General features: G+C 63.1%; 1 protein-coding gene across 2 annotated transcripts; it reads left to right on the top strand.

Annotated features, from left to right (window-relative positions):
* The first annotated feature begins 984 nt into the window (after positions 1-984).
* Positions 985-13,174, top strand: LRP3 (LDL receptor related protein 3). 2 transcript variants are annotated; one of them, XM_058707635.1, is made up of 7 exons: positions 985-1,638; positions 3,540-3,587; positions 8,783-8,921; positions 10,258-10,472; positions 10,815-11,931; positions 12,145-12,277; positions 12,505-13,061. In XM_058707635.1, the coding sequence occupies exons 1-7, from the start codon at positions 1,566-1,568 to the stop codon at positions 12,937-12,939; spliced, it is 2,160 nt and encodes a 719-aa protein (XP_058563618.1). In that variant the 5' UTR covers positions 985-1,565; the 3' UTR covers positions 12,940-13,061. The 2 variants fall into 2 exon arrangements, with proteins under 2 accessions (XP_058563618.1, XP_058563617.1); XM_058707634.1 differs by having other exon boundaries at positions 1,080-1,638; positions 12,524-13,174.
* The last annotated feature ends 615 nt before the right edge of the window (positions 13,175-13,789 follow it).

Raw genomic sequence — 13,789 nt, 5'->3', positions numbered from 1 at the left:
TTTGGACCCTTCTTGTCAGTTCTCCAATTCTGTTGAATATTTTTGCCATGCATAAATGCCCATTACATGAGAAGTCAGCAGTCTGGGGAAACTGTGAAACCAAATTATCAGTAGGCTAGTGCTCTTTACCATAAATGAGTCATTTATCTTGTTATTTGATTCTTAAATCGTTTACTCTGTCTCTCAAGAAGTCTGCTTTGGAAAAATCACCAAAGGAATTAGAAGAGAGAACACACACACACACACACACACACACACACACACACACACACACAGTTGACCTGCACAGTGACAGTGGGTCTACAACTTTCACTAATACAGTATCAGTTTCTCTTTACCTTCTCTCCAAAAAAAGGAGAATATCAGGAGGAGTGGTGGTAATTGAAGAGGGGTCCTGAACCTCAGCTCAGGGCAGGCATGGAGCCCCATACCAAACCTCCATGTCAGGACCTCTGATTTCACATTAGTCTCAAGAAAGGGTGGCTGACCCTGCCTGACCGTAAATGGCCTCCTCCACTCTTCTCCCTGTCTCTCCCGGGTTTCTGCCTCTTCGGGACCAGCCCGTTGGTTGACACCACTCCCAGCTCCAAGCCTGAGAAGCAAGCCTCCTTTCCATTCCCCAGGGCCTTGACCGGCTGATTAGGTGGTCTCGGGGTCCCCAGAAGGAAGGGGTGGTTTTCCAGAGGCCTGCTTGCTAGATGTTCCGCAGTATCTCTTCCCATGCCTTGCTCTGCACGGAAGGATTCATTGTAGGGACATGCCAGGGCCAGGTGGGCTATAGCAAACGAGGTGGCAGGTCAGAGGGGCAGGAACAGGGATACCTCACCGGGCAGACGGGCCTTAGCCCTGCGCCACCTCGCGCGGTCCTGCCCTCAGGTGCCCTCCCCTCCCCTGCAAGCGGCCCCGCGGGCTCCGGGAGGGACCAGTTCGTGGGCCCCAAGAGCGGGCCACGCCAGAGCCGACGGGGCCCTGGCTCGAGGGCGGGGGCGGGGGGGGGCGCCGACGGGCCGGGGCGGCCGCGCGGAGCTGTCCAGCACCGAGGCGGGGCGCGCGCCCCCGGCCCGCCCCGCCGCCTCCCCCGCCCGGCCAGCGCCACTGCGGCTCGGCGGGCGCGTCACGTGGCTGGCGCGGCGCGGCCTCCGGGCTCGGAGCGGGCGAGGGGCCGGCCGCGAGGACCCACAGACCCACGGACGCACCAGCGACGGCACCCGGCCGCGTGGGCCGGGGGCGCCGGGGCCGGGTGGGCTGCGCGCCGCGGGGCATGGGCGCGCCGGGGGCCCCCGGGCACAGGCCGGCGGCGGCGCGGCGCCGGGGGCGCGGGGGCAGCGGCGGGCGGGGGTCCTCCCTGGCGGCCGCCGCTGAGCCCCCGCGGGGCCCGTGACGCCGCGGCCGATGTGGCCCCGCGCGCGCTGCGGGCCTGCACCGCCGCCTCACAAAGACGCTGCCGGAGCCGGAGCCGCCGCCCGCACCCGGCCGGCAGCCGCCGCGGGAGCCCGAGCCGGAGCCGGAGCCGCAGCCGCAGCCGGGGGGGCAGGAGGCGGCGCCCGCGGGCGGCCGGCCCCGGCATGGAGAAGCGGACGACCGCGGGGCCGGAGGGGGCGCCGGGCGCCCGGGCACAGCTCGCCGTCGTCTGCCTGGGTGAGTGGGCCGCGCAGGCCGGGTGGGTCCGCGCCCCCGCCTCGCAGCTCCGCGCCGCGCCCTGGGCGACCCCGGCCCGCGCCGCTCCCCCGGGCTCCGGCCGGGGCTTCCCGGACGCGCCCTGCGCGAGCAGACGGCCCCCTGGATCCCCGGCCTGCCGGGGTGTCAGGCCTGGGTGGGGGGCGACTCTGGCAGCCGAACCCCGGCTCCCGCCCGGCTCGGAACAGCGCGCGGATCCCGGGGCGCGGGGCGCCCGGGTGGTGCGGGCGGCCGGGGTTGGCAGGCAGCGGCTTTCCGCCCGGCCTGCCGGGGCTGGGGCCTCCGGAGCTGCGGACAAAGGCGAGGCGGGCGGGTCTGCGGCCGGTAGTCCCCAGAAGAAGGAACTGTTTCCTGCCGGGACTTGAGGCGGGGGCGGGTGCTAGCGGGAGCCGCGTTGAGGATGCCGGCGGGAGGCAGCTGGGAGAGTCACTCCTGTCTTCCCTTTGTGTCTCTTAGACCCAGCGGGGCAGGCCTGTTCAGCCCGAGTGGTGTGTCTGGGGAGGACCCGGGGACCTGTCCAGGCCTGGCACCTGAGGGGGGCGGGGAGGGACTCCTGCCCTGTCCGGGAGTTTTTCTGTCCACCTTTCCACCGCCCTGTGTGGGGGAGAGGGAAAGAAAGGAGTTAAATCCTCAACCCACATGGCTCCTTTATTTACCATGAGGAGGAGGGAGGCCATTATCTGAGCTTGGGGTCATCAGGGGACACCCTATGGTGTCACTAGTGAAGATTCTGTAAGCCCCGTAGGTTTGCTGAAGCTACTGAAATGACATAGTAAAAAAGAAACCTGTCAGCGTTCAGCTGCACCCTCCTCTGCCCTTCAATAATCAGGGAGCTCTGAGTCTTCTGGAAGGCCCCTTGCCTCAGCTGTGTGAATGGCTAAGGGCTGGGACCCCACCCCTCCAAAGCGCCCACTCCCCAGTCTGTTAGTACCATGTGCTCTCTGGACTCTGAGCTGCTGGGTGCTGGGCTTCCCCCAGGGGGCCCTCCCTGCCCAGATGTGGCATGGGCTCTGCCTAGCAGAGCCTGGGTGTTTTCAGAGGGGGCATCTATCTGCCCCTGCTTCCTCACCAGTTGGGGGCTGACCTGGGCAGAGATGCTCTCTGCCTCCCTTGGCATCCTTGATGTTGGGGGAAGGGGGCATCCTGAACCCCGGGAAGCTGAGTTTGCCCATATTCCCCTCTTGGTCCTATAACCCCCTTACAGGAAAGCAGTAGGTGAAAGCAAGGACCAAGGCCATGCAGGTGGATACTTGAGGGGGTAGGTGGCAGATTTCTTTGCCTCTCTTCTCAAGGTCAGCATGGCATAGTGAGTGGACCTTGAATCCTGCTAACTGTGCATCCCTATAAAATGTGGTAATCAGAACTGCTTCTTCCTGCCCTGACTGCTGGTAGACCCCGTGGCTGGCAAGGCCCCTCAGAGGGAGGAAGCCCTTCCAAGTGGTAGGGGCCCCCTTGCAGGCAGAGCCCTTATCCAGGCTGAACCAGGGTGGTCCAGGCATGAATTCCCAAGCTGGACAGGGGAGACAGAAATACACCCCATCCTACAGGAGTTAGAATTCCCAGGCCTGGGGAGCAGCCAGAGTGCAGCCAACCTTGCACCCCACTCTCTTTGGCTGTGGGAGTGGGGGGTGGGTCCTGAGACCCTCTGTGGCCCTCCCCTCTGCCCATCTGGCAGGACCGGGTGGGAGTAGAAGTCTCTGTGGCAGCAGCACTCTGGGCCTTGCCCTGCGAGATGAAGAGAACCAGCCAGGGGTTTGGCCGTGTTGTCCTGTGCCCATCAAGGGCTGCTGTTGGCTCAGTGCAGGTGTCTGGGTCCCCAAGAGTCACTGCTCCCTACTGACTCCTCCCTGTATTTCCCACAGTGAACATCGTCCTCACTGGGCGGCTCAGCAGCGCAGTCCCTGCCTTAGGTGAGTAAGATGCTTCTCTCTTTCTTCCCTTCCTCCCTGTCCTTCTGGTTTAGTGACCTCTGAGGACAGGCCTTCAGGGCCTGTCCACCCCTGAGGTCAGCTGGCCTCTTTCAGCTTCAGTCCTTGTGCATTTTTTTCTGCATCACAAAGGAGCCGTTTGGCCCTGGGCAAGCTTACACCTCCTTGAGTCTCAGTTTCTCTTTTTAAAACGGATGCGATAACAGGATCTATCTACCTCAGAGCCTGCTTATTAGGGTCAATGGGCAAATGAGGCAAGGTGCTCAGCATGGCAATGACACATGGTGGCTTAATGCCACTAGCAAACTGTCACAGGTCCAGTAGAATCGACAGATTGTGCTTCCTGTAGACTGTGGGGTTCCCTGAGGCCACAAGGCACCATGAGATGCTTGCCTGTTTTAAAATTATACCTGGGATTGAATTTATAAAGGTATGAATGGGTGATGGCACAGAGAGGCCAATGCCATTGACAGACAAGTTTGTTACCTATGTGTCTTGAGAGGGGGGAAGTCAAGGCAGGGAAGGGGAAACAACTCAGAATGGGCTAGTTTGAATGACTCTGGCAGGCTTGAGGCTACAGGGGTGGGGTCCAGTTGCCGGGTACCTGGTGCCAGGATCACCCAGAGCAGGGAAAATACTGACTTGGTTGTGAGTTAGAAAAGTAGGTGGCTCAGCCTGGGTTCAGCTGGTCTGTCTGGGCAAGACCAGCTTCAGGCCAGCTGGTGTGCAGGAGAGAGATGAACACTTTGGCTGATGTTTTGGCCCTGGGATCGGTGGTTGCCAAGTAGACCTACCGAACCCAAGACACATGGTCAGAACTGCTCCTCCCTGCCTCCTCCTGTCTGAGTGGGTCCAGCCATCCACGGGCCATCTTTGTGCTCTGGCCCAATGCCAGGGCCAGCAAAGACTGTCAGGAGCAGGAGGGGAGACTGAGGCCATCAGGGTGTTTGCTCTTTGCTGAGGGGCTGCTGCGGGGAAGCCCAGGCCCTCAGGGCCCTGGGGCCACCAGGGGGCATCTGAGGAGGGCCTTACGGAGCTGGGGAGAATGTGTGGTCTCCAACGTGGGGGGTCGGTGACTCACTTGCTGTCTGCAGGGCTGCATAGTGGTTTGGAGGCACCTGGGACTTCTCGTTCTGCTCAGTGCCTCGTAGCAGAAAGCCACTGAGGCTGGCTCAGGGAGAGGGATCTCTGCTGGCCAGGGTCACTGGGATGGGGAGGCCCAGGGCCCACAGAGGCTGCTTTCAGAGGCCCATCTCTCAGATGTGGCTCCTCAGGCTCCCTCCTGGTTCCCCCTGCACATCATCTCCTGCTCCCTGCTGTCTGGCCTCCTCTGCTGACACAGCTGGCCTGGGGCCCTGCCTTACTCAGCACCGAGCCAGCCCCAGTGCTGCCTGGTGTCCTGGCCCTCACCGCTAACTGCCCAGTCTCCCCATCCCAATTTTCCAGAGGAGGCTGACTGGCCCCGCCGGGGTCAGGGGTCTATGACCACGGTAGAGAGTGGGAGGGAGGGGGGGAGGGGGGCCGGGTCTTACAGACTGTGAGCCCCAGGTGAGGCCTTCTGCTGCTATGGTGGGTGGGCATGTGACCTCAAACACATCTGCCACATGCCCGTGCCCCAGGTTTAGAACAGTGTTGCTATAGGGACAAGGTTCCCTCGTAGTGCCAGGGAGACAAAGACAGCCATCCAGGTCTGCACATTTGGTTGTTTTTAGCCAGGGTCCACATTGTTCTCAGCAGGCCCTCAATCCCCAGTTTCAGGGGCTGCGGTTCGCATCAGGGCGCCTATGCGTGGCGCCCTGGGAGCCTGACTGCGTGGCGGCCTAGGTGGCCACAGGTGGCAGTCTGGGGCCCTAGCTCTCCTGCAGTCTAGCTCTGTCCCGCTAGCATTGCTAAGAGCATTGGAGAGCAGCTTCTGGCTGCCTGAGGTGACCACCCAGACACCCCTGAGGGCCCAGCTGGACTGCCTGGAAACCTCACGGGTGTTGGCCTCTCAGCCCCTGTCCTGCCGCAGGTCGTCACCTCCCGCACCCCGGACTCTGGGCTAGGCCGTGTGGCTGCCGTGGCGCCAGCTTCCTGACCTGGACAGCGTGTCCGGGCTGCCTTCCACTCCCCTGGCAGCTTCCCCGAGCACCGGGGTGGGGCCCCCAGCTCTCTGCTGTGCAGTTAGAGCAGGCAGGTTGTCTGGAGTATTGATTGCCTCTGGAAACCAGATCCGCAAATTGTGCTCTATCGGGCCTTGCTCATGCTTCCTCAAGAGCATTTCATGACTCTTTGGACCGGGAAAGAAGGACGCTCGCTGGTCTGAAAGTGCTCATTCATCCCTTGCCCCCCTGAGCAGGGCCACCCGGGCCTGAGGGCCGAGCGGTCTTCTGCCGGAGTGAACACGGGTCACCTCCATTTAAAGCTCAGACAGGCCTCTCTGCCCCCTGACACCGCACACCCTCTATCCTGCAAATGTACGGTCCTCCTAGCACCTGTCACTACCTGCCCATCATCACACACTCTGTGGGATCCTCACCCCCCCCCAGGGCGTACCCCCACTCACCGCATCACATGAGTATCTGCCTAGAGGCTGCCACTTTCCTAGAATTTCCCGACTACCTCTGAGACAAGCAGCACCCATGGGCTCCATTTTACTGATGGACAAGGTGAGGCCTAGGGTTGAATGGAGTGCCTGGCAATGTGGGCCCTGGAACTGGATTTGTGAGGCCTTTCCCCCACCTGTGCCTGGGTCCCGGGGTGACTTGTTGGAGTGGGAGTGAGGCTGCCATCATGCAGAGGCCTGGAGTTGGTTGTCTGAGCTGGTGGCAGCCTCCAGGCTCACGGCCAAGCAGCGTCCAGTCAGGAGGCCCTGACCAGAGCTCACAGCTCCCTCTCTCTTGCTTCACGTTCACTGTGAGTGGGCCAGGCTGATGGCTGCAGAGGACATGAGCTCTGTGCCCCCACTTTGGAGAAGAGCAAACTGAGTGCTTTCGCTGCCGCCTAGGTGGGAATTTCTGGGCAGCCTTGGGGAGTGCTCAGGGGTAAGGCTGTGTGGGGGACATGCTGTCAGGGGCTTTGTTGAGAGGTAGGGCTGGGCTGGCTGCTGCCTAGTCATCTGCTCCTGACTTGACTGGTGGTTCCAGAGACAGGCTGCCTGACTCTGGAAAGGAGGATAGAAGGTAGGTCAGGAAGAAGATTCTGGCTGAGGCAGGTGATACCTGTAGAAGATGCACGGGCCTGGCTTTCTCAACCACTGTGGGTGAGGACCCTGGCCTGAGTGTTTTGTCCCTGAGGAAGGCCTCCAGGCCAGGGTAGGTACAGACTAGGCCCTGCTTTGCTCCAGGCCCTGTCCCAGGGGCTGAGGGTCAAGGCAACAAAGGGTGGTTCCCACCCTGGCTGACGGAGTCTCCTGACTTCTCGTTAATCATGTCCTTTAGAGATTTGAGCCAGCCATACTAGGCTCTCCCTGCCTGTGAATCTCTTGTCCAGCACCATCCAGGAGGAGAAGCTTCTTCTGGTTTCATAGCCTCACACCTCCCAGGCCCCCTGGTCAGCACCCAGGGTCTCGGGGGGGGACGCTCATCTGTCAGAGGGAAGGGGCCCTTGTCCTTCCCCTCCTGGGTGCTCTACCTATTAATCTACCTATTAAGCAGGTGCAATAATGCTCCTGCTTAATAGGTAAGAAATCTGAGGGTCAGGAAGGCTGGCCTTCCGGGCCACAGGTGAGTGCCAAGCAGAGAGGTCTGGCTGGTGCCTTGGTGACCAGGGACTATTGGGGCTCTGATGGCAGCCCAAGGGTGCCCAGCCGTGTTTTAGGGTTAAGTGTGGTGTTTCTCTTCTAGTCCTTTGATGCTTTTGTGAGCTGTCTGTGGGGGTTTCCACTTCCCTGTTAGTCAGAGTATCAGATGACCTGGACCTCCAGGCCACAGTCCTATGAGCACGGGAGGCGGCGGGAGGCTTCCACTCTCCTTTCTGCAGCCGTGCAGTTTGGGGTCCCAAAGAGTCTTGTTAAGAGCCAGCAGAGAGACCCTGGTTTCTAGGGCGACAGTGGAAGGTGCCAGGCAGTGGGAGAGTGAGGAGGTGGTGTTACTGACCTCAGTTTCTCCATCTGTATAATGGGCCCTGCCTTTGCCACAGGTTTTTGTGAGGATCAGATGAGGTGGTGTGGTGGAGGGCTGCAGGGGCTGGGAGGGGTGGGTGTGGCCAAGTGCAGGGACCTTGCCTGACACCGGGGTCAGCTCTGCAGTCTTCAGGCTAGGCAGGCTCAGCTGGAAGCAGAGGCATGGATAATGAAGAGGGTGGAGTGAGGCTGGCAGGGCTGGGCGTGGTGACACCGCTTCATCATACTGGCTGGAATGATAACCCGCACTTGTCCCTGGTGCGTGGGTTCACGGATGGCAGTGAGAGGCCGATCCTACCAGGGGACCAGGGTCGAGTCTGACTCCGCCACCTACTGCTGTGTGGCCGCAGGAAGGCCACTTATCCTCTCTGAGCCTGTCTCCTTGTCCGGTTATGACATCTACCTCCAGTGGCTTCCCACTTACGCTCAGGATGAAACCCCAGTGCCACACGAGGTGGGAGCAGACTCAGCCTGTGTTTCCAGCCACATCTGGACACTGGCCTCCCTGCAGGCCTGTGTTATGATCTTTACTCCACCCAGAGATCAGCATGTCTGTTCTCCCGGCAGCCTCCATGGGGCAGGGCTTTTGACTGTCTTACTCAGCACACCTAGTACTTGTGCTGGGCACTTAGTAGCTACTCAGTAAATATGTGCTGGGTGAGCAAAGCCCCTCCCTTCCCAGGGCTGAGGCCTGTATTTATACCTGTACCAGGGAGGGCAGGCAGGGAACCACAGCAGGACTGTCCACGCAGGCTGCACCCCGGAGGTGCCAAGGGGACTGCCGGTGGGTTCATTCACAGCCCCGCCGGGAGTGGGGAATGAGACCTACGCTCTGGTGCACGGGGCAGGGTTGGGAGCTGAGGCTGCCCCGAGTCCTTGTGGGTCCTTGGCCCTCCATACGGAATTCCAATGAAGTCTTGAGGTTGGCCTTGCCCTGGCCATGGCTACCCTCATCTGACTTGATCCCACCCTGGGGCAGGCCTGTGCTCAAGCCATGGGGGGGATCAAGTGGGCCTCCCACCTCACCTCCCACCCAAATGGGAGGCCAGCACTTCTCAGCCTCGTCTCCCGACAGCTGCCTGCAGCGGAAAGCTGGAACAGCACACGGAACGGCGCGGTGTCATCTACAGCCCAGCCTGGCCCCTCAACTACCCGCCGGGCACCAACTGCAGCTGGTACATCCAGGGTGACCGTGGGGATATGATCACCATCAGGTAAGGGGACCTAGGGCATCAGAGGGAGACTCCGTGGGCCTTACACAGGCTGAGTGAGCGTGTATGTGAAAGAGTGTGTGGGTGTGTGACGGTACATGCAGGTGAGTGCGTGTATGAACGGGTGTAGAGGGCATGTATGAGAGCACGTGTGAATGCGTGCATGTGAGTGAGCACATGTATGAACAGGTACAGAGGGCAGCTGTGAGCAGATATGTGTGTAAGTTCATGTGTGTGGGTGCGTGTGAGCATGTGAGCGTGCCCCGGGCTCTGTGGGTCCCTGCAGCTGGTTGCCTCTCCTGCTGGACTTCTGCGAGAGCCTCTCTCATGAGGAGTGGGGGCTGTCAATCACCTCAGCCCGGCCAGGGAGAGAAGCCCTGGGGACTGGTTGGCGTGGTCCAGCTGTCCCTGAGGTGGCAGAAGTGTCCTGCAGGTGGCTTGAGGCCAGGCTGGCATGGAGCCTAGAGCAGGGTTTTTCCCCCGGGGTCTGGGGGCAGTCTCGGCAGGAGAGGGAGCCAGGCAGGAGCCCGGTGCTGTAGCTGCAGGGATGTGCAGAGGGTGCTGGGATGAGGTGGCTAGACAGTGGAACTGAGGCTGGAACCCCTGGCCTGGGGTGGCCATGGGGTGTCTGGCTGAGGTGTCACTCTCCTACATGCCAAAGCCCAGCAGGCCCGGGTACTCCCTAGCTCCAAAGCACAGGGATGTGATGCACACGATGGGGGTCTCTCCTGGTGGTCCTGCCAGTTTCCCTGTGGCCGCAGGGCCGTGGCTCTCAGGCACTCTTTCTTCAAAGACTCCACCCTTACTGGCCACTTCTAGGGTACTCCCTGGCCCTGTGGCCTGCCTGCCCTACAGCCTGGGTGGGAGGCCAGCTCCAGCATTTCTCCCCAGGAGACAAGCTGTCACCCAGATGTAGGCTAGGCCAGCCCTGTGTGCGTGTGCCCCCTCACTGGGTAAGCCTGTGAGTTTGTGCTAGGTCTGTCCCAGCAGACCCAGTGTGGGAGGGATCTGGACTCTTGGGTCTTGCCCTTGAAGAGACAGTGTCAGGGGAAGGAACTGACTCCCCCTCCACTTTGGCTTTGGGGTGGGCACTGTGTGTGCTGATGGAGGGCAGAAAGGTGAGGCCCTCCCAGAGCCTCAATGGGGATGTCCACGGTTGTTCTGATTCTTCATGCAGCCACCCTCAGGCCCCTGGATGGTGGCTGGGGTCCCACTAAGAGGCCCAGCGTGAAGGAGTAGAGGGACCAGTGTGGCTGGCCACCCTTGCCGTAAGCTCAGGTCTGTGGGCTCCCTGCCTGCCCGCCCACACCCATGGTCCTTCTTCCTCTCTGCCCGGCAGCTTCCGCAACTTTGACGTGGAGGAGTCCCACCAGTGCTCCCTGGACTGGCTCATGCTGGGCCCAGCAGCCCCGCCCCGCCAGGAGGCCTTCCGGCTGTGTGGCTCTGCCATCCCGCCTGCCTTCATCTCTGCCCGGGACCACGTCTGGATCTTCTTCCACTCTGACGCCTCCAGCTCCGGCCAGGCCCAGGGCTTCCGTCTCTCGTACATCCGAGGTGATGCTGGTGGCACGGTGGGGCAGGGCACCACAGAGCCCGAGGGCTCTGAGGGCCCAGGCAGTGCCCTCTCTTGGCCCACTCCCTGCAGGGTCTTCCCCTCGAGTTCCCTGACCCCACTTCCTAGACTTGGCTAGAGTGAGTGGCTCACCCCTCACCCTTCGGTCAAGTCAGGGATGAGCCCGCTCTGGCATTTGAGGGGTCTCTGCACCTCGGGTGGCCATGGAGAGGCCCTGCCACCCCAGGACAGGGGAACCACCCTACCTGCTCCTGGCCCCCGGTCCAGAGCGAGGCTCTGCTCTCCCCTGACTGCCCCCTTCCCCCATGCTCTTCACCCCACAGGGAAGCTGGGCCAGGCGTCCTGCCAGGCAGACGAGTTCCGCTGTGATAACGGCAAGTGCCTGCCCGGGCCGTGGCAATGCAACACTGTGGACGAGTGTGGCGACGGCTCTGACGAGGGCAACTGCTCGGCGCCTGCCTCTGAGCCACCCGGCAGCCTGTGCCCGGGGGGCACCTTCCCCTGCAGCGGGGCGCGCTCCACGCGCTGCCTGCCTGCCGAGCGGCGCTGCGATGGCACGCAGGACTGCGGGGACGGCTCCGACGAGGCCGGCTGCCCCGACCTGGCGTGTGGCCGGCGGCTGGGCAGCTTCTACGGCTCCTTCGCCTCCCCGGACCTGTTTGGCGCAGCCCGTGGGCCCTCGGACCTTCACTGCACGTGGCTGGTGGACACGCAGGACCCGCGGCGCGTGCTGCTGCAGCTGGAGCTGCGGCTGGGCTACGACGACTACGTGCAGGTGTACGAGGGCCTGGGCGAGCGCGGGGACCGCCTGCTGCAGACGCTGTCCTACCGCAGCAACCACAGGCCTGTGAGCCTGGAGGCCGCCCAGGGCCGCCTCACCGTGGCCTACCACGCCCGCGCCCGCAGCGCCGGCCACGGCTTCAACGCCACCTATCAGGTGAAGGGCTACTGCCTCCCGTGGGAGCAGCCGTGTGGGAGCAGCAGCGAGGGGGCCGCGGGGGACGCGGGCGAGCAGGGCTGCTTCTCGGAGCCGCAGCGCTGCGACGGCTGGTGGCACTGTGCCAGCGGCCGCGACGAGCAGGGCTGCCCCGCCTGCCCGCCCGACCAGTACCCCTGCGAGGGCGGCAGCGGCCTGTGCTACGCGCCCGCCGACCGCTGCAACAACCAGAAGAGCTGCCCCGACGGCGCCGACGAGAAGAACTGCTTCTCCTGCCAGCCCGGCACCTTCCACTGCGGCACCAACCTGTGCATCTTCGAGACGTGGCGCTGTGACGGCCAGGAGGACTGCCAGGACGGCAGCGACGAGCACGGCTGTCTGGCGGCGGTGCCGCGGAAGGTCATCACCGCCGCCCTCATCGGCAGCCTGGTGTGCGGCCTGCTGCTGGTCATCGCGCTGGGCTGCGCCTTCAAACTCTACTCGCTGCGCACGCAGGAGTACAGGTGGGCGGGGCCGCGCCGCCGCAGTGGGGAGGGGCGGGGCTCCCTGCTCCGCGCTCCGCCGCGAGGGCTGCATCCCCCGGCTCGGGCCGCGGCTGGTGGACTTCTGTGCGTCCTGGGAGGTCAGAGTGGAGGGCTGGGGACCCCGTGTATGTCGGAGGGAGAGTGCGGTCCTGGCCAGCCCCGCCATGCTGCCCTCCTGCCCGCGACTTTCAGGGCCTTCGAGACCCAGATGACGCGCCTGGAGGCTGAGTTTGTGCGGCGGGAGGCACCCCCGTCCTATGGGCAGCTCATCGCGCAGGGCCTCATTCCGCCCGTGGAGGACTTTCCCGTCTACAGTGCGTCCCAGGTGAGCGCCAGAGGGTGAGATCCCGCCCCGGGCGGGGCTCCTGCTTGGACCTCAGAGAACGCCCAGACCTGGAGACTTAGGGGCCAGGTCGGACAGTGCATGGCCCAGGGGTCGAGGGAGGCGGAAGGTGAGGCCGGGGCAGGGTGATGTGGGGGGGCCACCACGGACGGCCACGTTGGGGAGAACGAGTTGGTCTCTTGGGGTCGTGCTGACCTCTGCCCTCTCAGCCACGGCCCCACCCTCCAGGCCTCGGTGCTACAGAACCTTCGCACAGCCATGCGGAGACAGATGCGCAGGCACGCCTCCCGCCGAGGGCCCTCCCGCCGCCGCCTCGGCCGCCTCTGGAACCGGCTCTTTCACCGGCCGCGGGCACCAAGGGGACAGATCCCACTGCTGACCGCTGCGCGCACCTCACAGACGGTGCTGGGGGACGGGCTCCTCCAGCCTGCACCGGGGACCACCCCAGATCCCCCAGCACCCCTCACGGACACAGGCAGCCCTGTGGTGGCTGGGGATGGGCCCCCCAGTGTCCCAGGCCATGCATCAGAGGCGGGATCTGCTGTGCCGCCCCCCTCCGGCCTGCGGGACCCAGAGTGCAGGCTGGGGGACAAGGACAGAAAGGCCTGCAGGGACCCTTTGGTGGACAGCCTGGCCCCTGCTGAAGCGCCTCGGGAGCCCTGCTCGGCCCAGGACCCTCACCCCCTGGCTCCCACTGCCAGTAGCACCCTGGGCCCCCACCCACCAGAGCCATTGGGTGTCTGCAGGAGTCCCCCACCACCCTGCTCCCCAACGTTGGAGGCCAGTGACGATGAGGCCCTGCTGGTCTGCTGACCTGCTGGACATGCTGGTGACCGCCACAGCCCCGCTTTGTAACCAGGGAATACACAGTCGTTTCTACCCTGCCTCCGCGTCCTTCTTTGTTGCAGAGAAGCCACCCAGAGGCCCAGCTAGCCTGCTGCATCGGCACCCCCAGCCCTGGTGGACACGGCGGGCCAGGGCTGTGGGGGTCTGAGTGAGGAGCAGGGTGGAGTGAGGAGCCCCTCTGCAGGCACCCTGGGGTCTCACTCTATCTCTTTCTCCATTCTGGGAATCCATTTCTGAAGAAGCAGGAGAGTTAGGGCAGGGCTCTCTGGAGTGATCTCTGTGGCTTCTTGATTCATTCACCCTCTAGGGTGCCAGAGCTGTGCTGGACTGAGCAGGGTTATGGGTGCCACAGACCTAGTCCATGGCGGGGACCTCTGTCAGTGCTCAGCCCTCCCCATCCTCCCAGCCATCCCTAGAGGAGCAGGCTAGGAGGCTGCTGGCCCCAGCCTCGTGCCTGTGGTGTCAGTACAGGTCCAGCCAGGCAGATGCCCTTTGCCCTCTGGCTGAGGGGTTAATCTCCTGGGCATGAGGGCAGGGCTGGGAATGTGGGCACAGGGTAGAGGAAGCCCATGGTCTCTTGCAGGCCTTGAAGCCCCTGGGAGATGCTGCTGGATGCTTTCTCAGGTGACAGTGGCCAAGCACCAACTG

This window comes from Neofelis nebulosa, chromosome 17 (genome assembly GCF_028018385.1).
Source record: "Neofelis nebulosa isolate mNeoNeb1 chromosome 17, mNeoNeb1.pri, whole genome shotgun sequence".
In the NCBI taxonomy this organism is placed as follows: Eukaryota; Metazoa; Chordata; class Mammalia; order Carnivora; family Felidae; genus Neofelis; species Neofelis nebulosa.
The sequence above is the reverse complement of the archived record's forward strand: the minus strand, read 5'-3'. Positions and strand labels throughout refer to the sequence as shown.